Source organism: Phlebotomus papatasi, chromosome 4 (genome assembly GCF_024763615.1).
Source record: "Phlebotomus papatasi isolate M1 chromosome 4, Ppap_2.1, whole genome shotgun sequence".
In the NCBI taxonomy this organism is placed as follows: Eukaryota; Metazoa; Arthropoda; class Insecta; order Diptera; family Psychodidae; genus Phlebotomus; species Phlebotomus papatasi.
This window is the reverse complement of record NC_077225.1, coordinates 3,657,114-3,678,497: the sequence shown is the minus strand read 5'-3', so window position 1 is coordinate 3,678,497 and position 21,384 is coordinate 3,657,114. Positions and strand designations below refer to the sequence as shown.

Sequence of the window (21,384 nt, the reverse complement as noted above, 5' to 3'; positions counted from 1 at the left end):
CCACTCGAGGCCCCTAATAAAAAGTAAGAATAAGAGAAAAAATAAACATGATAAAAATATAAGACCTATTACTTACACTAAAGGACAATTAATTTTAGTTAAAAATGAAACTGGGGATAAGTTAGAATCACTATATCGTGGTTCTTATGTAGTTATAAGAGATTTGGATCCAAATGTAGAAGTAAAGATAAATAATAAAGAACGTATTATTCATAAGAACAGAACTAAAGTTTATACTAATTGAAAACAAGAACAGTTTTAAAATTTTACTAGTTTGTTTAATTAGATTAAATTAATTAAATTAATAAATTTAAAAAAAAATTAATTAAAGTTTGAATAAGACATTGGATTTTATATGACAAAGGCAATGTTCATTGACAAATGATTTGAAAACAATGTAAATAAATTTGTAAACTAATATTTAAAAGGGGAAAAAATTGCAAAAAACAAAAATTGAAAAAAAAATTAATAAATTAATTTTTTTTCTCTTTAAGAGGGAAGGTGTAGTATGAATACCCCTCCTATGAGATAAAGGGTTAACTTAGTGCAAATTGCTAGACTTGCAATGAGCAATGTCCAAAATGAGTGCATGCACCTCAGCCTATGCAAGCTTGCATTATGTCCCCAAATAAAACTCTTTTGTAAAGAATTATGTGGAGAGTTGGAAAAGAGCGTGGAACGAATAAACACCTTAAGAGAATGAAGTGTGTTTTACTCAGAAACATTTTTATTATTACACAATGTTTATAACTTAATGCCTACAGACGCATATTCTCCCTCAAATGACCAAATAAGAACTGAAGAAATAATGCAGAAAATTAGCACCGATCAAAATCTAACTAAAGAGCAATACGACAAACTACGCGAAATGTGTGAAAAATTTAACAAAATTTTTCATTTCGAACATGATAAGTTATCTCACGTTACATGCGCGGAATACAAGATTGAAACAATGCCAGGAAGCAGAATAATTAACGAAAAACCATACCGGATTCCGTTCCATCAACGGGACGATATAAAGAAAGAAATAGCCAAAATGCTAAACAGTGGAATTATCAGACATAGCTTTAGTCCGTACAATTCACCTTTGTTATTGGTACCAAAGAAATCGGATTTAAGCGGTAAGAAGCGTTGGCGTGTGGTCATAGTTTTCCGAAAACTCAATCAAATTACTATAAAAGACCAACACCCAATTGCCAATATCGATGACATCTTTGACAGATTAGGTAATTGTAAATATTTCTCCACATTAGATCTGGCATCTGGTTATTTCCAGATGAAAATTTCGGAAGACAGTAAACCAAAAACGGCTTTTAACGCAATTGGCTCACATTTTGAATTCGAGCGTCTTCCCCAAGGGTTGACTAGCGCACCGGCTGCATTTTCAAGAATGATTAAGAATGTGTTGGGAGATTTATTGGAAGATTGTTGTATGGCCTACTAAGACGATATAATAATTTATTCCAGCTCAGTTGAACAACACTTCCTTAAATTACATAAAGTTTTCGAAAGACTCCAGCAATTTAATCTCCAAACACAACCTGAAAAATGCGAATTTTTTAAAAATGAATTATTATACCTGGAATACCTCATATCCTCTGATGGATTGCGCCCAGATACTTCAAAAACGCGAGCAGTAGCTGAATATCCTATTTCACTCAATCTACGCGAATTAAAATCATTTTTAGGACTAGCATCCTACTATAGACGCTTTATTCCCAATTTCTCCGCAATCGCCAAACCGCTTACAGAATTAACGAAGAAAGACACACCCTATTTTTGGACCTCTTCCTGTCAGGATAGTTTTACAATCCTGAAAAATAAATTAATATCAGACCCCATTTTAACATATCCTGATTTTACCCAACCTTTCGTACTTCATACCGATGCAAGTCAGTTTGCAATCGGAGGTGTTCTCTCCCAAAATGATAAAGTCATTTCATATGGGGGCAGAATACTAAATAAGGCAGAAATAAGATATGCTACAATTGAAAAAGAGGCTCTAGCAGTATACTATTTTTGTAAATATTATAGAGCCTATTTAATTGGTCGTCCCTTCACGGTTGTAACTGATCACAAGCCTTTGGTTTCTATTAGCAAAATTAAGGATCCGGGTAGCCGAATCCTCAGGTGGCGGTTGAAATTAGAAGGTTATGACTATAAAATTATTCATACTTTAGGCGTATTAAACGTAGTAGCGGATGCCTTATCCCGTATTCCGATTCGCGAGGACATTCAAGCACACGACAATAATAAAGATAATTTGTCCCATAAAAATATTGAATCAAAAATTTTCGCAGTCACAAGGGCGCAAACAAGAGCAATCAACAAAGAACTGAACAAGCAAGTAAATAATAAAATTTCTGCTGTCAATGATTCATTGGAACTGAATGAACAACAAACTTTACATGATGAACCCCAAAATATGCATGATCTTAATCTTACGCAATATGGAGAATTCGTGAATCTACGAGAAATTGATCTTCCACAAGTATACGAAGAGATAAGTGACGAGTACTTTGGAAACAATCCGAAAGGATTCCAATTTCTCTTTCTGAGTTCCAGCAATACTCCGGAAGACTTTCCAGAAATTCAGGAAACATTAATTCTCCATGTTTTATCCTCCATACAAACCGGCGAAATATTCGCGAAGGAATTAAACAACATTACGTACATATTTGCAAAATTACCCAATATCCCTTACGTTCGTTATCAAACAATGTTTTGTCTTTTTGAAAAACTTTATGCCTTTTGCGAAACCCAAAACATTTCAGCTATAAAAATGGAAAAGCAAAACCTGTTCATTCCTACTCTTAAATACCCGGTAATCAAACGAATGCTTAACTTCATTTTTAAAGAAGGAAAAACGAAGTTACTTATTTACAAGAACAAGATTATTAGGTTACGCGACGCTGAGAAAATAACTACAATCGTCAAAGAATTTCATGAATCACCTCTTTGTGGACACAAAGAAGTGACAGCAACTTGCGCCAGAATTCGCCAAAAATATTATTTTAAAAACATGCGTCGTATAGTATCAAAAATTATTAACAGATGTGAAAAGTGCCAGAAAAACAAGGTATCCCCAAACTCTCGAATGCCCATGATGATAACACCTACACCACCTTTCCCATTTTATCGTGTTACTATAGACGTAGTAGGTCCCCTTATGCTCACAGAGAGAGGTAATAAATATATTTTAACTATCTATGATGAGCTATCAAAATATCTTGTAGCAATTGCAATGGCAGATCAAACTACAGAAACAGTTGCTAGAGTTTTTGTAGACAAATTTATATGCCTATTTGGGACACCTATCGAAGTCTGTAGTGACCAATGACCATGTTTTTCCGCTGGCCTATTCAAAAAGATATGTACACTGTTAGGAATTTCAAAGACTCAGGCATCACCTTTTCACCCACAGACCTCTGGAGGGGTTGAGAGGAGTCATCGTACTATCGCTGAATATCTGCGAATTTTCACAAACGATGGAAACCAAGACTGGGATCTTTATTTAAGCTCAGCCGTAGCTTCTTATAATTCAGCAAAACACAGTGCGCATAATTTCACCCCTCATGAATTAATCTTTGGTAACAAACTAGACATTTCTTCATTTTCACAACCCCAAAATAACCCTGTATATAACTTTGACGACTATTACACCGAACTGAGACGAATATTGCATTCAACCCAACAAACTGCCGCGGAATTACTCAAAGTCAATAAATGCAAATCAAAAGAATATTATGATTCAAAACTAAATATTGCGGAATTTCAAGTTGGAGACAAAGTTCTGTTAATTAATAAGTCACTGCCAAAAATCAAAGAATGTTCAAAATTTTTAGAAAAGAGGAAGGGACCCTTTTTGGTAACAAAAATAAATTCTCCTGTGACAACAACAATTCAAATTGGGCAGAAGGAGAAAACATATCACAACAATTTGCTGAAACTTTATTACGAAGAAACTCCTTAACGACCCTCAAAACTTAAATTTAAGATCCCAAGATATACTAAGAGATGATGTGATAAACTCGATTGAATTGCCTTCTAGCAGAAGTATTAGAAGTATCGCTTTTAACTAAAAAAAAAATTAAAAAAATAAATGAATAAATAAATACTTAATATAATATAATAATACTTAATATATATATATATATATATAAAAGCACTTAATATAAACACTTAAAAAAAAAGGAAATTTGTAATTTTTAGCTATAAATTTAAAACCATTGTATACTTTAATAGTTAAAAAAAAGCAATGTAACAACTAAGATTATACTAATATGTACTTTATAAATTTAATACAATCGTGCAAAGCACTTACTCTAAGGGGATAGGAGTGTTGCGAAACACTTCTTCCTATTTGTAAAATCATTAAATCATTTATTCCTTAGTTCCTATTTATATTTACTTCTTAAATATTGTATAATTAAGTCACTAAAATGTAATAAAAATTGTATGAACCGCTCGATTCAGCGGAATTGTCTTGGAACTGTCGCACAATAAACAACAGTGAATAATTAAAAGTATTTTAATTTGTGTGTCCACAACAATTTAACTTTTCTCACAGGACATCTGAGAGTATGCGGTGACGTTATTTGATAAAGATTTTGATACTTGACCATTTATAATATGACAACTGAATGGTCATACTATACATTCGTTAAAAAAAACGCACATTTCCTATCACTAGTAACGTATGGCCAGTGAAACCTGCACAAAGTTCAAACACAATTTTCTACTATTTGTACATAGTTTTATTATAACTTTTTTACATGTTTTAAAAGGTATATGTATGAACTTATTTCAGGAAAAAAATCCGGTCCAATCCGATGAGCTCTTCGGCACATTCGGGGAACTTCCGCCATTGATGTCGAAAATGTGGATGTTAGCATCTTCTTCAACTCTCGTTTTATTTTTCCCATTAGCGTGACTTCGATTTTGGGTCAAAAGTTTCGGGCATACACCTTTCACTTAATATTAGCCCAAAATGATTTAATAGGCCTCAATTGGGGGACGTTAGGGGGAGTTTTCGTCCTTCTTGACAACAGGTATGTGAAGTTCCTCCAATGCGTTCATTGTCTTCCTTGAGTAATGGCTGGGTGCTAGGTCTGGCCAGAAGATCACATTGTCCGTTCGATGATACTCATTGATGAAAGCTTCCAGCTTAGGCAAGCAATCTCTGATATAGACGTCAGAATTTCGCGTTAGACTCTTTGTGAGGAACGCGGGCTCAGACATTCCAGCAGCACTGATTGCAAGCCACAAAAGGACCTTTTTCGGGTACTTTTCGGGTCAACGTACTTATCATTCTTGTCTACATTGTCGTCACGTACATAATAATACTGGCCCTGCAACTTGACGTCCATGACACAAACAATGTCGTTCTGAGCGTGAAAAACATTTTGGATCAAAAGAGACAAACGAATTTTCTGAGTCTTTCTTGAGTTTCTGAGACAGCTGGCTTCAGTTTTCTGGTTCTCCTCTTGATTCCCATAGACTCCAGATACTTCTTCACCGTTGTTTTGCTACATTCAAGTTTGTTACTAAGCTCACGGTACGACTTTGCAACTTTATTGGATGTTAACTTGCAAGTCGAGCCCTCATCTTCGATTGACTAAGGGTGCTAAAATTTCCAGATCCCTTAGCTTGTGTAGTGATTTTTCGTTTCCCATATTTCGACAGGATGCCATAAATACTCCTTCGCGATATTCCCATAGTCACAAAATGTTTTACGACTTCAGATTTATTCAATGTGGGATGACTGTCCTGAAAATTACAAACTAATTTTCGTCTATACTCTTCAGTATTACTTGTGGGAGCCATGTTTCCTAACTAAATCTAACAAAACTTTTATGTCATGTTAAGAACACATCTGGCAACACTGTAAAGTGGTATAAAAGTGACTGGTATACATTTTAATTTTTTTAAGCCTTCAAACTTTTGTACAGATTTCACTGGCCATACGTTATATAGTTTTATATAGTTCTAGCATCTAAAAAAGGGTCTGGATGTTCGAGAAAACTTCCAGTACTCTTCTTCGTCTTGCGTATTGAACATCTTAGTCAGTGAAGTTAAGCCATGTCAGGTGCAAGTGCTAGTGAGGTATTAAAGAAATTGGGACAAGTGTATACGAGGGGTAAAAGGATGGATGATATGATCGAACTTATAGTGCGTAATAAGAACCCCCGTGAATTGATTGACTTATTGAAAGGGTGCGATATATACCCTCTACAATTACGTGTAATTGTAAAACTAGAGCGCGCAGTGATAAGTGGGTTCCTGTTAACAAAAATTGACAAACAAAGGCTGCTGCGATACCTGTTCACCACAGATATCAATATGCAGGAGTGTTTCGCGAGGGTGTCCAGGATGATATTCCTTGAAAATCCTGACACCCCGAAAAGTACATCATCTCCTCCAGCTAACCCCACAACATCTTTGATGTGCAGAATGTGTTGCGACAAGGATACTGAGGTGGTATTTCTTCCGAGTGGACATATACATGCGTGTGAAGAGTGCGCGGAGATAACGGATGCTTGTCTAATCTGCAAGGCTACAGCATTCCTCCGCTACAAGAGGATCTAATTCCCATAAAGGTGAAATGAAACAATCTGTCACTTATATCATACTGTGTCAATCTATAATATGTTTCTTATGCAAGAAATTACCATAAATTTAAATATTACAGTTCATTGAATATGCATGTGTACTTTTTAATTGCAGATGATCTTCGGCATCCCGTGCATTGCATGCCATATGCCATACAGAAACTGTTAGATAATAGAGGGTGAGAAAACATATTGTTGTGGATTTCCACCGTGGAAGACAGAGAGAGTAGGACTCAGCCAAAAAGTGGAAGAAGAATAAAAAGAAAAAAACCTGAACTTCCCTTGCAATATCCTTCACCTTTATTTTTAATACTTCAGTGGTTGTGAAAATTTCATAAATTTCATTAAACCCTAATTTGGGACAGATTGACACTTCAGTCTTGTTTATTTATTTTGGGGGTATTCAGTGGGCAGGCAATTTCTGGTGGTTTTTGGCAGTCTTTTGGTGTTCCGGGAGGTAAGTAATTCCCCTCCGGAGTAATCCCTAACCTCTCCTTGCTTTCAGGACCACCCGTCTGACAGGCGGCGGTTGAGGATCCCGCTGGCGGTGTGACTCTGGCCTATTCTGCGGCGGCGCGTGACACTTTCCCAGCGCAAAACGCACCCTGCGGGTTTCAGGAGGGGCCCTAGTCGTGTTCCCCAATGAGGCAAGACACTCAGCTCGCAGCCGGAGTTCCCTCGCCAGTCTCCCGGCCCGATGCAACCGACGATGAGGTCTTCCCGGGCGCTTGTATCGCTGCACAAAGATCGGCCGGGGGGACCCCCGCTCGTCTTCAAGGTCGGATGGCAACTCCGCCGAGCCTTGGATGATGCCCACGGTTTCCCTGGCCGCACTGGTCACGCCCGGATGGGTGATGCAGATCAAGTCTGCTAGACCGGGGGAGAACACGGCTCCAGGGTCTGTCACGGAGAAAGTGTTCACCACTCTTCGCTCCACTTCAGCCCGGTGTTCCTTCCTAGAGAGCGATAGCCTTCCAGTTTTTGCCCGGAAATCTTCCCTCACTACCCTCAAAGTGTTCAAGCGGGAGGTGAGGCCCAGCCGGAATGAGTAGGAGTCGCTTCGCGGCATTTGTACCGGCGGACGAGGGAACAAAGAAAATCTCGGGGCCTCCTCTTCTGGTCCCGACTGTCTCGACACTGGAATCAGGGGGAAAAGGTGCACAGGGTAAGTACAGAATCTCTCTCTCAGATCCTTACAGCAGTGGAAGGGGGCAATAGCCTCGATTCTCTTCCGGATGATCAGGCAAAGGGGGAAACAGCCTCGTTCTCTTTGCTGACTGTTGGGAAGGGGGCAATAGCCTCGATTCTCTTCCTGGTGGTCAGGCAAAGGGAGCAACAGCCTCATTCTCTTTACTGACGGTTGGGAAGGGGCAAAAGCCTCGAATCTCTTCCCTGATAGTCCGGAAAGGGGGCAATAGCCTCGTCTCTTTCCACACAGAAACAGAATGGGACAGCACAGGATTTACTCCTCTACTCACTCTTTGCAGGTTTTCGTCGTGCTGCCTCTCTTTCGCACTCCAGTGTTAGGTGCATGCGGGGTCACCTCAACGGTTTCCAGCCAAAGCTACCTTACAAAGGCCAATTGGACCATCAAGTATACCCCGAGACGGAATGGTGCACTTCCGAAGTATACGCCGAATTTTCAAAACCCCCACAGCTGCTCACCTTCCTTCTCTGCGCCAAAACCCTCCCCCCAGAGGGATTTGGCACAACAATATTAATTCTATAATTTAATTTTAAAAAAAATATTTATTTATTTATGCTGTGAATTGATTAAACTTATTTGTCTAGATAAATTGCACAAATCTCAAAATATTTGTCATTTGTCTATTTTCAGATAATAATGACATACAGCTGTGCGCAAGGGGTACACTTATAACAATAATTAACATTTTGCATTTTTATTAAAATAAAAACAGATAATTAAACTTATTGTCTCTCACTAATCGTCCTACCCTCAATCGATCATCGTTCCACTATTTATTGTCCTACAGATTGGTTTTTCTCTCTACATTGTTGGAGTAGCGTACCTAAGGGTGATTGTAGTGTGTGAGTGTGGCTGATACAACTGGGGGGTGATCTGTGGCGTACCTGAGGGTGATTGTAGTGTGTGAGTGTGGCTGGTACAACTGGGGGGTGATCTGTGGCGTACCTAAGGGTGATTGTAGTGTGTGAGTGTGGCTGGTACAACTGGGGGGTGATCTGTGGCGTACCTGAGGGTGATTGTAGTGTGTGAGTATGGCTGGTACAACTGGGGGGTGATCTGTGGCGTACCTGAGGGTGATTGTAGTGTGTGAGTGTGGCTGGTACAACTGGGGGGTGATCTGTGGCGTACCTGAGGGTGATTGTAGTGTGTGAGTGTGGCTGGTACAACTGGGGGGTGATCTGTGGCGTACCTAAGGGTGATTGTAGTGTGTGAGTGTGGCTGGTACAACTGGGGGGTGATCTGTGGCGTACCTGAGGGTGATTGTAGTGTGTGAGTGTGGCTGGTACAACTGGGGGGTGATCTGTGGCGTACCTGAGGGTGATTGTAGTGTGTGAGTGTGGCTGACACAACTGGGGGGTGATCTGTGGCGTACCTGAGGGTGATTGTAGTGTGTGAGTGTGGCTGGTACAACTGGGGGGTGATCTGTGGCGTACCTGGGCCCGTATCCTCCACTTTGTGAGAGAAGATTTTACGCGATCTTCTCTCCGCGAAGTTTTCTCCTATTTTTCCCACGTGTTCGCTCTCCGTATCCACGAATATCGGAGAGAGTCAGGTGAGATTTTCGTGTGGAAATTTTGTGGAACATATTTTTGCGCGCGAACCAGCTGATGTGTCATTCCAGTAAACAGAGCACTTCTGAAAATTGTTTAATTCAGGTAAGTCAATTTCGGATATTTTATAAACTCTGTTTATCTGATGAACTAAAGGAATTGTATATTGTTGTTCAGTAAGCTGGGAAGCAACCAATGGAGATGGAGAGCGACGAATTTGAGGAAGTTATCGTGTACTCTCCGAAAGATATTGCACCACCCTCTCCCCGAGTAAAAGAAAAGAAAAAGGATTGTCGTCGAAAGATTGGTGGAAGAGTTTCGGAAGGCCAACAAAAAGCTATGGTCAAATTTATGACCGACCACCCAGAGCTTCGAAAAAGAAAATTTTCTCCCACTTTTACACAAAAAATGGCCATGAGGTTGTGGCAGCAAGTCACAACCGAACTTAACGCCATCCCGGGGGCCAAGAAGGACGCCCTTCAGTAGAGAAGGTGCTGACACGATTTGAAAAAAAAAAATACCCGCACCAAAGCTGCGGGTGATCGTAAGTATCGAGGAGGAACAGGCGGTGGTCCCCCCAAAATAATCTTAACTGAAAATGAGGAAGCTTTATTACAGCTGTTGTGCGAAGTAGAAGTAAGAGGCAATCCCTATATCAAGGAGCAGGGAATTACGTTCGAGGATTCATTCGAGGATTCATTCGAGGAAAACTCTGTTAAGAATTTGCTGAAGGAGGATTCACAGAATGTGAGTTGCAGTCCGCCGCCACCGGAGAAAATAAAGGACTCTACTTTCAAACAATTCCTCAATTCCCCGAAACAAAGTCAAAGCCAACTGAACAAAAAATCAAATGATAAAGAAAAGGAGGAAATGTTGTAAGTAGCTAAGGAGCAAGTTATTGCTACAAAAGAAAATAATGAGATTCTGGCAAAAATAGCGGAAGAATTGAAGTTACACAACGAGCAGATGCACACTTTGATCCAGCATTTCCTAGAAAAATAATGTAAGATAGAGCTTCAACTTTTCTCATCCAAAAACTAGGTCAGGGTATACCAATTAGATCAGATAAGATCAGGGTATATCAATCAGTAGTTTCAGTACCATTTTGCAAAAGGAAATTGGAATACCTCACAAAATTGAATTCAGTTAAATCACAAATTTTTTAGTTAAATTAGTTTGATCACAAAGTTGAATTTATTTAAAATACTGATGTTCAAATCATTACTAAGCTTTCATTAAAATAAAAACTATTATTTTGTAATTCATAATAATAATTGACTTTTTATTGAATAATTTTTCTTTTTTAATGTTCTTTCTGTTGTTTTACACACGGTCTAGCGTTGAAGTCGAAGAATATGCCTTTTAAATTTGCCAAAAATATTTTTTTTGTCAAATATGCAAATCGAATCCACAGAATTATTCACAGTCACAGTACTCGTCTGGCAATTTTTTTCATCATCTTGAAGCAGCATTCCTCTTTGGCATCCAATCCAACACAGAGCAAGATCCTTAAGAGAGGAACTGTAGCTATTTCTGTTTTTTTTTCAGGGATTCTTCTGCTTATCCTTATATAAAATTAATTTATTATCAAGTAATACCAGTTATTCCTAAGAAGCTATTTATCATGACGTGTTTAAAAGAGATAGCCATATATATTCTTGTAGTCCAACTTATTCCCTATGGCTCCGGCACACCTTTTAGATCAGGAAAATTTCATGAAATCTAAATTCGCATCTCTTTCTTTCTCAAAATTTTTACATATGTCTATATCACTCTTTTGCACTCTTCTTCTCCTTCTTTTAAACATCATGACAAATTAAATTTCGCTCAACCAAATTTGGGGTGTGAAAGAATGAGAACGTGAACAATTGTTGAGAAAAGTAGTCTCCGGGGGTGGCAGGTGGAAATTTTGCGGAGTAATAGCTTTACAAAAATATCCAAAAATGAACGAAAAGGAAAGTAGGATAATTTCGAGATAATCTAAAAAAGAACGAGTTTTTACAAATAGGCAGAACACGAAAATTTCCGAAAACAGCGCACATTCATTTTTGGCATCTGATGTCTAGAGCCTTATTTAATAAGAAAAATAATTTTCAACAATATTCTGTTGCTTGCACCGTCCTTCGGCTAATGCCCAGTTTCCACGACGTGTTTCAGAAGTATTTGGGATTGGATCAGGATCGATTATCCCAAAATCCACATCATCATCTTCGTCGTCTGCCACGAATTCCATATTCGCGTTAACACACATGTTGTGCAGAATACAACATGTGGTAATAATTCGGGACACCGTTGTGGGATCATAATGCAGCACTCTGTGCCGCAGTAAACACAGGAATCGGCTTTTTAAAATACCGTTAACACGCTCTATTATTGAGCGTGTCGCGGTTTGGTAATTGTTAAATCTTTCCTCAGGGGAATTTGACGCGGGGTTCCCGAAAGGAGTCATCATCCAGGGTCGAAGAGCATAACCGGAATCGCCAAGGAGATGATATTCGTTTGGATGATCTTTGTGCAAATTTTCCATAAACGGTTTAACCGAACTATGGTTCCAAATGAATGAATCGTGGGTACTGCCGGGATATCTTAGAAAAGATAGAAAAGATATTAATTTTAGACATGACCGGGATGACTTTCTTATTTTGTCTGTTATACAAGGGGGTCTTCAATTAGAAGGTCTAAAAATGCGTTTATTTGTTGCTTAAAAGAATTACTCTATATAATAGAAAAAATATACTTCTCTAAGAAGCCAAGCGAAACCTTTTCAAATATAGTACACTACAATAGTGTTATAGTATATGTATAATAATAATAAATATAAGTACCTCGCGTTCACGTTAATAATTCTCAATTTTACATCACAGATAAGCTGTACATTTACACTGTGGTACAGCTTGCGATTAATGTAAACGTGTTCCGGGTGCGTAGCGGAATCGGTGGGGGCTATGATTGCCACATGGGTGCAATCTATACAGCCCACCACACCCGGAAAACCGTATTCCTGGAAAAAGTCTCTTCTAGCCTCATTAAGTTCTTCAATGCTTCTTGGAAATTTGATGATTTCCTTTGCGAGGCCTGATGCCTCCATTGCGTTAAGAACCTCGTGTAGGCTGCGGCTGAAACTGGACTGGGACATAGGAGTAAATTTATTGCACGCTATGTCCAATTGGTACGACCCCGACGCGAAAAACCGCAATACGGCAAAAATCTGTGGAAAAATGAGGAGCTTTTTATCTTTCCTTACGTCGATTTATGGAATGTCGTCCGAAGGTCCCAAATATTTATCTCTAACTCCTACTTAAACGGTAGATTTGTTTTTGTCTTGAACACAATTTATTTTAAAAGACGAAACGTTGTTCAAAATACTCCGATAATGATTTTTTTTTGTATAAAATTCACTCACAAATCCAAATTTCTATTAAAAAAAATGTAACGTTCAAGTACGAATTTAACTTATCAGATAAGATGAAATATTTGGTTTTTTTATTTCATGATGAGTAATATCCTGAGAAATCTTGTGCACACCAAAGTATAATTATTTTCAAAAATTATCGGAGACAATCAGGCCCGCACGAATGAAAGAAACTTTATGAAGTTTATTAGACTCTCAAAATGCATTGTTTTAAAATTTTAAAAGAATATCGTCACACGACGTCTTACAGAATTTTATGTAGAAGAGTTTTCAGCTTCGCAAATCATTTGAGACCATAAAGTGATGTGGAAATGGAATTATGGTGAATTTCAAGCATAGAAAGCTTTGTTGAAATCTTCTTAAGGAAGTTTGAAAAAAAAAACTGAAGCTGCTTTTAATCTCTTTTCATTAATTAGAGAAATTGATGTCCATATTGACGTTTGTTCCTATGCGTGTGTAGGAAAAACTAATATGTACATAATTTTCTGTAGTGTGTAGAGGCTCTAAAACAAAAAAGCTGATATTTACTTTTGAAAAACTAATGAAAACTGTTTATGAGCTATTTGACCCACTTAAAATCATCGAAATTGGATTAAAACAAAATTTATGCTCATTTTTCAAATGTAAAGTCTAAAAGCCTGTTTGGTCTAAGAATATTGTTTTGGGACATTATTTGCAAAGTGTAATTTCCTCCAATAAAAAGCTCTCAGATCTATGAGAACGTTCGTGAACCTTTTGCCTAAATCCGTCAATATCGGCGTAGAAATAGAATTAAAAAAAGCATAATTTTCTTGAAAAACATTTCCTAAGCAGATTTTTTCTTTCTAAAGATTCTATTCTAATAATGATTTTTTTCAATTTTTAAAAAAGTTTAAATTCATAAAAATTGTGCTTTTTGCAAATTTTCGAGAAAACTTATACTTCGCATTCAAGAACGATATCTTTTGACCCCCCTCCCCCCATGTTACTAAAATTATGGATACTTCCTTGACAGTAAATAGAGCTTCTTATCAATACTGAATCTCCTGAATTATGGGCACCTTAATCGATATAACATAGAACAAAAAGTATCCCCCCCCCCCCCCTTTAACAATTTTGTTCTTGGTATCCCGGGGCACCCCTTAGCCATTTTCTGACAGGGCCTTTCATTTTGTATCTGCAACTAATTACAGATAAACCAGAAGAATTGGAAACCCTTTGGATTCTCCGGAAAGGCGTCACCCCAATGCAATGACTATAATCAAGTGGCGCTAGCCTAATACATGTCGGCTCTTTTGCCCATAATTCTGGAGATTGTCACATTGCGTCTACTTCACAGCTTCACGGCTTATCTGTGATATACAGGTGCCTCAGTTTACGCAAAGAACAAGTAGCCCTTTCGAGCAATTCCGAAAGAGTTCTTCCTCTAAGCTGAGCTGTTCTTCAGTCGATGCTTGGACAGCTTGTACATATCATTATATTATAATTAATTACAATACATACCCTCGTCTTGGGATCAAGAGATGAAGCCCTAGAAGGGGCTTTCATGAATGGTATCAGCTCCATTATGAGCTCCCTAACCAAACTTTTATTCAACCGATAGAGTTTAACAAATCTTTGGTCGGGGATGTCAAATGGGTCCGATGCTGGGATATTACGCTCCCTTTTCTTCTTCTCAGGCGTTGGCCCACTCTCTTCCGCAAGAAACACGCTGGAAACACACGCAAAATTCATTTTTCCTTATTTTCCATCGCATACGTCTCTCAACTCTGTCAAGGAATAGCACACGAGAAATCTCTCCGGTTTTTGATGAGAAAGTTTCCAACATGGAGGAAGTAATATAAGGAGACAACATTGGGGTGAATTCTATGTCACTCACTTTGACAGCTCATGAAAATATGCAGGGTTGTATTGGGGGAATTTTAATAAAAAAAACTGTTAGTCTGAATATTAACACGATCTTCCTTTTTTATTTTCGTACATTTTTTTAGAAGCTTTAATATATAATTTTCACACATAATTTTATTTTAACAATTATTAGATTTTTTTCATTATTAATTATTTTTCATTTCAAGAAAAAGTTTCCATTGTAAATAGTTCTTTATTTTTCAATTTTTATTATTTTCAAATCACAAAATTTCATATTTTATTCTTATGTGTTTTATTTGTGCTTTCCTAAAAAAAAATAGTTTTTTTTATATATATGTATATTTAAATACAAGTTTGTTACATAAATTGTAAATATCACATTTTTAGTCTTATTAGTTTTGTGTACAGTTACCTTTCCAATAAAAAATAAGTACTACTTTCTAAGTATGAGCAATACATATTTTTTAATTATACATTTGTTATATTATTAAATATATTTTGGACTATAAATTCCAATCTTTTTTCAATAAATGAAATAGAGTTGTGGAAAAGGTAGCGGGAAAAACATTTTTAGTCAGAAAAATTTGCCAGTTAATAATTTAAAACGGTAACTAAAAAATTCCATTTTGGTCAATAAATAGAAAAAGAACTAAATTCCTTTTAAATTAAATCGAAAATTCTAAGACGGTTTACAATTTTTCATTTTCCTTTTGACAGGAATATTTTCTTTATTTTTGGGTATTTACAATTTATAATTCATATTTTCTTAATATACTGACCAAATTTCATTTTTTATTTACCGTTTTTACCATAATAGTTCCCAATCGGCTGCAACCAAGAAAAAGTGTTTAGATTACAATTCATTGCTTTTCTTTTTTAATTTCATCACATTTTTCAGTAACATTTTTTATAAGTCAATTTAAATTTTAGAATTTATCAGTTTCGTATAAACATTTTTTATAAATACAAGAAAATTATTAATTTATTTACAAATTGTTTTTGCGTTTTCTCAATTAAATTAATAATATTAACAGTAACACAAAGATAGTATAATACAAAGGAAAAAAATCACTAACCCATATATAGGGTCATATGGGTGTAATACTGTCTCATACTGACCGTGGGCTTAGTCTTCTTGTGCTCATAATAATATCTGGTATTGAGGTATTTTTCACAGACCGCTTGAATCAAGAGGAGTCTATGTTGGACTGTGTGAGCTGGATTTTTAAAATCAAACACGTTTGTTTGCGCCATTTCATGCTTAACTGTGTTTGAAATTTTTCGAAACGTCTTTTCGTCTTTGATATCATAAGTTCTTAATACTCTTTCCGTCATCACGCAAATTTTTTCGACAGATTTTGACGGGAACTTCAGATAGCCTAAAGTCTTGTACCATATAAGTGAATTGCTGTTAGATGATCCCTCCAGTGACTCTATGCACTCCTCACATTTTAGTGCATTTTGCAGTGACCTTGTCACGAAACCCCCAATATACTGAGTCACTTTCTGATTGTAAGGAGATAATTCTGGCAGAGTCAAAATATGCTCTAGCATATTTAAGGCACAGAACTCTTCAAAAGCTTCGACATTGTTTTCTTGATCATCGGTCAGAGACCTATTCGTGGAATTAATGATGTTCGTTGGTTTTGTCTGACTGAGAGGAGTGAAGGATTGTTATGTTCTCAATTGGTACACAATTCCCTGTTCCCTTCTCCCTGATTTGGCAATGTGTCGCAATTCGTTTATAGCTTGCAATAAACTGTCGAACAGTGGAATTATTATTCGACCCGTATCTTGAACGACATTGTCCAAAAAACATCTCCAAGTGGTCTTGATTAAGCTTATAAGTAGGTAGATAGGTTAAGCCGCTGTTTTCAACCACTAGAGTGTACAGAAATGGGAGATTCTTGAGACATGTGAGGATTCCAAGAAACCCGGTTTTGCGAGGTGATTCAATCAATTTAAGTCCGTCAGGTTAGGTCAGAGTACTAATATATTCTGAAGCAAACTCAGAGTACTCAGCCACCTCATGAATATTTTCAAAGCAAAGTGCTTTCTTGAAGCCATACCCAGAGAGGCTGTGAGAATTTAAGATATCGAGGATATCATTGAAAATAATCGTGAATTCTTCGGTTGCCTCAGAATCCTGGAACTCTTGCATTTTTAATTCTCTATTGCAATATCCGATTGCAATCCCTACGGATCTACTTAGAACTTGAACCGCCAACCGGACTTTCATTTTTTGTCGTCGAAATTCAATGTGGGCTCTGCGAATTTTAGTGGCTGCATGAAGTCCTTCCTTTTCTTGCAGCTCAACTAGTCTTTGCATGAATACCCAGTCGATTTTTTCTCCTTTCCCATTCACAAATGGCCCAGTCTCTGCAATGGCGGTACGCACAAGCTTAATCATGTGAACAGGATCTGGGTAAAATGCCAGATTTTCTTGAGAATTATTTGAAACCGTGAAGGTTGTTTTGGTTGAGGGATATGCCCAATGGCAACCAAGTATTCTGAGGGCCGATAAATTGGTTGGGGCCCCGTCACATGTAACACCTGTTGTGTTTTTTAAAATAAAATTAAGGATAAAAATCTCTACAAATTGTTACACAAATATTTGAGAAAACATATTTTTAGAAAGTAAACTAAAAAAGAAAAGTCCTTAAAGTCATGTTGCTTTTAAATTCCTTAATTCTGAGATAAAGAAATATTAAAGATTTAAATTAAATACTTATTAGTATCAAAATTAAAGATTACTTATTCTGAGATGATAATGGTTTATGATGATTCATTTATTGCAATCTTACATCAAAATGTCTAACCGTATTCAAAAATTTAAATAGTCCTCTAGACCAGATTTAAAATTAAGAGAATTTGAAATTTAACATTTAAATAAGATAGTGAAACGTGATATCTTTGCGGAATGCTCGAACTCAAAGAGCTCTACGTGAATAGTATTTTCGGTGGATTTTTGGGTGTGCACTGGTTTATTATCGATTAAGTGCCGAACGAAATGATTAAATATCGAACTTGGGGGGGATCTTGGTGGTACCCCCCCCCCCCAAAATTAGAATCAAATATCGCTAACATACGCCTTCCCTTCCCAAATAATGATTTTTAGGGTTTGCTTGAAAAGGTGTCGAGCGATTTTTTTCATTTTTGGTATGTTTTATTTAGAGAGATTTATTTAAGCGGACAATTAATTATGTGTGAAAATACAGTTGAATCATTCCTAACGTACAGAATTTAAATTCAGTGACTGTTAAGACGTGTGTTTGACAACAGATTCCCCCATACCCATTAGATTTTTTTCTTTTCAGAAAAAAATATCTATTAATCTGTAAGACACTAATTCCAAAATATGAACATTCTATCTCAAATATTTCAAGTACATTGACCGAATGAGTTAAGTATTTATAAATAGGTTTAAGTTGGATATGAATTGGTAAACGGTAAATGTTGCGAAAGTACTTTCGAGGTATAGCATCTAAGTCACGAGTTCGAGCATTTCGCAAAGCTCGGAACACTTTGCCACCCCTTAAAAAAAATAATTAAAATTTAACACTAGATAATAAAAGCTTAGAGTTGCAAAACCACTTACTCAACCCCCGTGAAAATTGTAACATGTTAATTTCACTTAATTATAATTATTAAATATAATTTTTCTATTAAATTTAATTTCATTAAATATTAATTTATTGTATAAATCCTTTTGAGTGATCAGTAATAACTCAACACAGAGCGATAGAGTATAATATACATAAGGTCTATTTTGCTTTATTCACTGGACTATTATACTCCTCCGTGGGCCTTAAGATTATTAAATATAATTTTAACTTTACCTGTTAGCCGAACTTTGGTTTCTTGAAGATTGGTAATTGCCATTTTCAGCAGATTCGCTTTCTGTTCTCCTGATGGCCGATGGCAGGGAAAATATCCCAGTGGAATTTTCCAGCCTGCGTTTATGCATGTCACAAGGAATACGAGCATCTCACTGGCTAGCTCTTCCTCTCTGTTGTCTCCGTTACCAAAATCTGCATGGCCATATCTTTTTCCTCGCACCCATTCTGACTGCTTTCTGATGCTCATTTCATCGAATGAAAGATGTACGAACAGTTGATGATTTGCAAACTCTTGCGCATTCTGAATAGCTTTCAATGCCTCACTGCTGAATCCGGGAGCAGAATCCACCGATTTATACCATCTAGCGATAGTACTAGAATGAGGCAGCATTTGCCCAAGTTCTTTTCGCACATAGTTGTATCCTTGAGGGCCATAGTAGTTGAGGTTCAAAGCAAACTTTTTCATGGCCGGCGATATTTGCTTTGACCGTTTCTTATTCAATGTTAAATTGAGGAGTTCTTTTTGAAACTCAGTGAGGGTGTCCAATTTTTCCATTGTTTCCTCATTCAAGAGATTTTTCTGTCGTAATTCCTTAATAACTTCCTTGGCATTCATGAGAGAATTCGATTGCCTCTTGCATTTGGTCTGTAGTCTCTTAACTGCTCTTTTTTAGGTTTAATATACTCTCTGAGAACTTGGAGTTTCTTATGCCATAAGTAGGGTTTCGTCGGGGAAGTCGATTGCGATAGATTTGGTGTGGATGTTAGAGCACGATTGACCGAGACTTTTTCAAACTCTGCGAGATTTTTGTAAAATTCACGTGACTTGAAAGTTTCTGGATTTATTGAAGGTATTTCGGGTATCTCCATCTCAACATCAGGGTCCACATCCATGGAATCTATCTTTTCAGCTGGATGGCGTTGAACGTAATTGTGGTCATGATTAATTGTGCTGGCCAAGAAGCCACCTCCATCATTAAAATCATCCATGTTCAAAGAATAGTTTACTGAAATAATATTTTTGGTATTTGTACTGATAGGAAATTTTCATTTTAACTCAAATTTAGTTTAAATAAACATTTTTTTAAATCAAGATATATATAATTAGGTTTTAAGTAATTAGCTCAATAAAATCTCTAACTAAAAAATACTCTAGTTCCAGTCTAATGCACTTTCTTCAAAGGGTTATATTTGGTTGCTTATTGCGGATGAAAATGTATTTTTGATTATAAATTATAAATATGAATTAAACAAAGTAGTATAAAAGATTACTTTTACCATATATTTACGGAAATCAAACCTAATGGATTTTTTTTTTTTGAAGAGAAACGATTTATAATTGTGCATTAAATCTAAAAATACATTAATATGTAATCCTTGCTTTAATAAAATGCAAGATATAAAATCTTCAAAATACTAACTAAAACTTCCTGAAGGATTGAAAGGTACGACGCCAACCGAATTTAATTTCTTGTGTTATTATATTCGTCATGACTTTATATTCCTGTACCACAGATAATGGAAACCGTTATTATAACGTTTCCTATTATTATAGTTATTATTAGTGACAAAGAAAAATGAATTTCTGTGATGAACATGTTGAATATCAATACAATAATTATCTTACCATTGCAGTAACTTTGTACTTCAGCAATACCAGAATCTTGCATCCCATTTTTTTCTTCATGTATCTCTTCATAGTCCATCTCAATTTCCTCATCAGCGTCATCTTCCTCATTATCATTGTTGTCTTCTAAATTCTGGGGCATTGGAATAGAACCCTTCCGCAACAAATAGATTTTGGTGGCTTTATAATAATCTTCAGCAGCAAAATGGGCACTGCATATGCGAATGGATTTGTAATTCTTACTGTTGACCTTCAAGCTCAGCAGTTTTACCCATTTTGCAGCTAAAATCCTGTCTTTGGGCAATCTGAAATTCACAAAAGTAAAATACAAAAAATATACCCCTAAGAATTTTAAGTTCGGCACTGACATTTGTGGGAGATATGCAACATGCACTTTTATCATTAAAAAGCTCTTTTTTTAGCCAATTTTTCTCTATGTTCACCACAGTACAAGGGGTTTGGAAGATTTCCCACACACTGATGGTAAAATAGAGGCAAAGAAGCTAAATTTGAAAGTTCCAGGGCACATATAAGATCCAGCATGTCTCACTTTGTACTTACTTGTGAAATGTACACTTATTAGGCACTTTCTCATTGCCGGATGTACACTGGGGTACACTGCACTTCATTGGGAAGTAAATCACGTTGGTTTTTCCAAGCAAAACTTAATCACTGTCCACTTTTCTGCAAAAAAAATCGACGTTGTTCTTCCACTGAGAAACAATTTACAGTGAGCAAAATGTCAAAGCGAGCCATTATTCCAATCTGTCAAAATGCATACATTTTTGAATTTGTGATATCTCCTTATATCGACCACTCAGAATATAATCCGACTAACTCGCGAATGGCCAACTTTACAGGAGAGCGATTTAAAGCTGAGATTTGCATTTGCTAATAAATCAATTAATTTAACTTCACTTTCCTAATATTGTACATCAAACGGAAGGATTCGATAATAGCTATCTTAATTCCATAAAACTTTCACAAAATAATGTGTATTTTAATAACTATTACAATATTTTCCGAGTTGTAACATATTTTTCCTGAGCTGTCATATCAAAAGCTCAGGATAAGACCCGAACAACTCGAGTTTCCCACGCTGCCAAGCGACCCGGCTGGTCACGCATCACTTGTCAAAATTGTTTCGATATCATTCCCCATACGCATCACTGTCTATGTATTCTAATTTTGATAAGTAATTTTTTCAAGACATTTTAAAACTTTAAAACCCGAGCCAAAAAAATTACGTAAAACACCAAACTGGCATAAAATGCCAGTGCAATTATTCTC

At 36.6% G+C, this 21,384-nt stretch overlaps 1 protein-coding gene across 1 annotated transcript; it reads right to left on the bottom strand.

Annotated features, from left to right (window-relative positions):
- Positions 1-11,160: 11,160 nt before the first annotated feature.
- LOC129808542 (uncharacterized) lies at positions 11,161-20,840 on the bottom strand. Its single transcript, XM_055858321.1, has 9 exons — positions 20,656-20,840; positions 20,095-20,399; positions 19,289-19,474; positions 18,468-19,127; positions 16,857-17,181; positions 16,022-16,282; positions 14,263-14,470; positions 12,136-12,615; positions 11,161-12,021 (listed from the first exon to the last, which is right to left on the bottom strand). Exons 1-9 carry the CDS (start codon positions 20,721-20,723, stop codon positions 11,443-11,445), a joined length of 3,072 nt encoding a protein of 1,023 aa, XP_055714296.1. The 5' UTR covers positions 20,724-20,840; the 3' UTR covers positions 11,161-11,442.
- Positions 20,841-21,384: the final 544 nt, after the last annotated feature.

What these genes read in the sequence shown, in the direction of transcription:
- LOC129808542 (XM_055858321.1), bottom strand. Translation starts at nt 20,723, where the DNA reads ATGAAGTGCAGTGTACCCCAGTGTACATCCGGCAATGAGAAAGTGCCT. An exon ending in AGTACAAAGTTACTGCAATG is followed by an intron (nt 19,475 to 20,094) that starts GTAAGATAATTA and finishes ATATTATTTCAG; the next exon opens with TAAACTATTCTTTGAACATG. An exon ending in AACCAAAGTTCGGCTAACAG is followed by an intron (nt 17,182 to 18,467) that starts GTAAAGTTAAAA and finishes AAAACACAACAG; the next exon opens with GTGTTACATGTGACGGGGCC.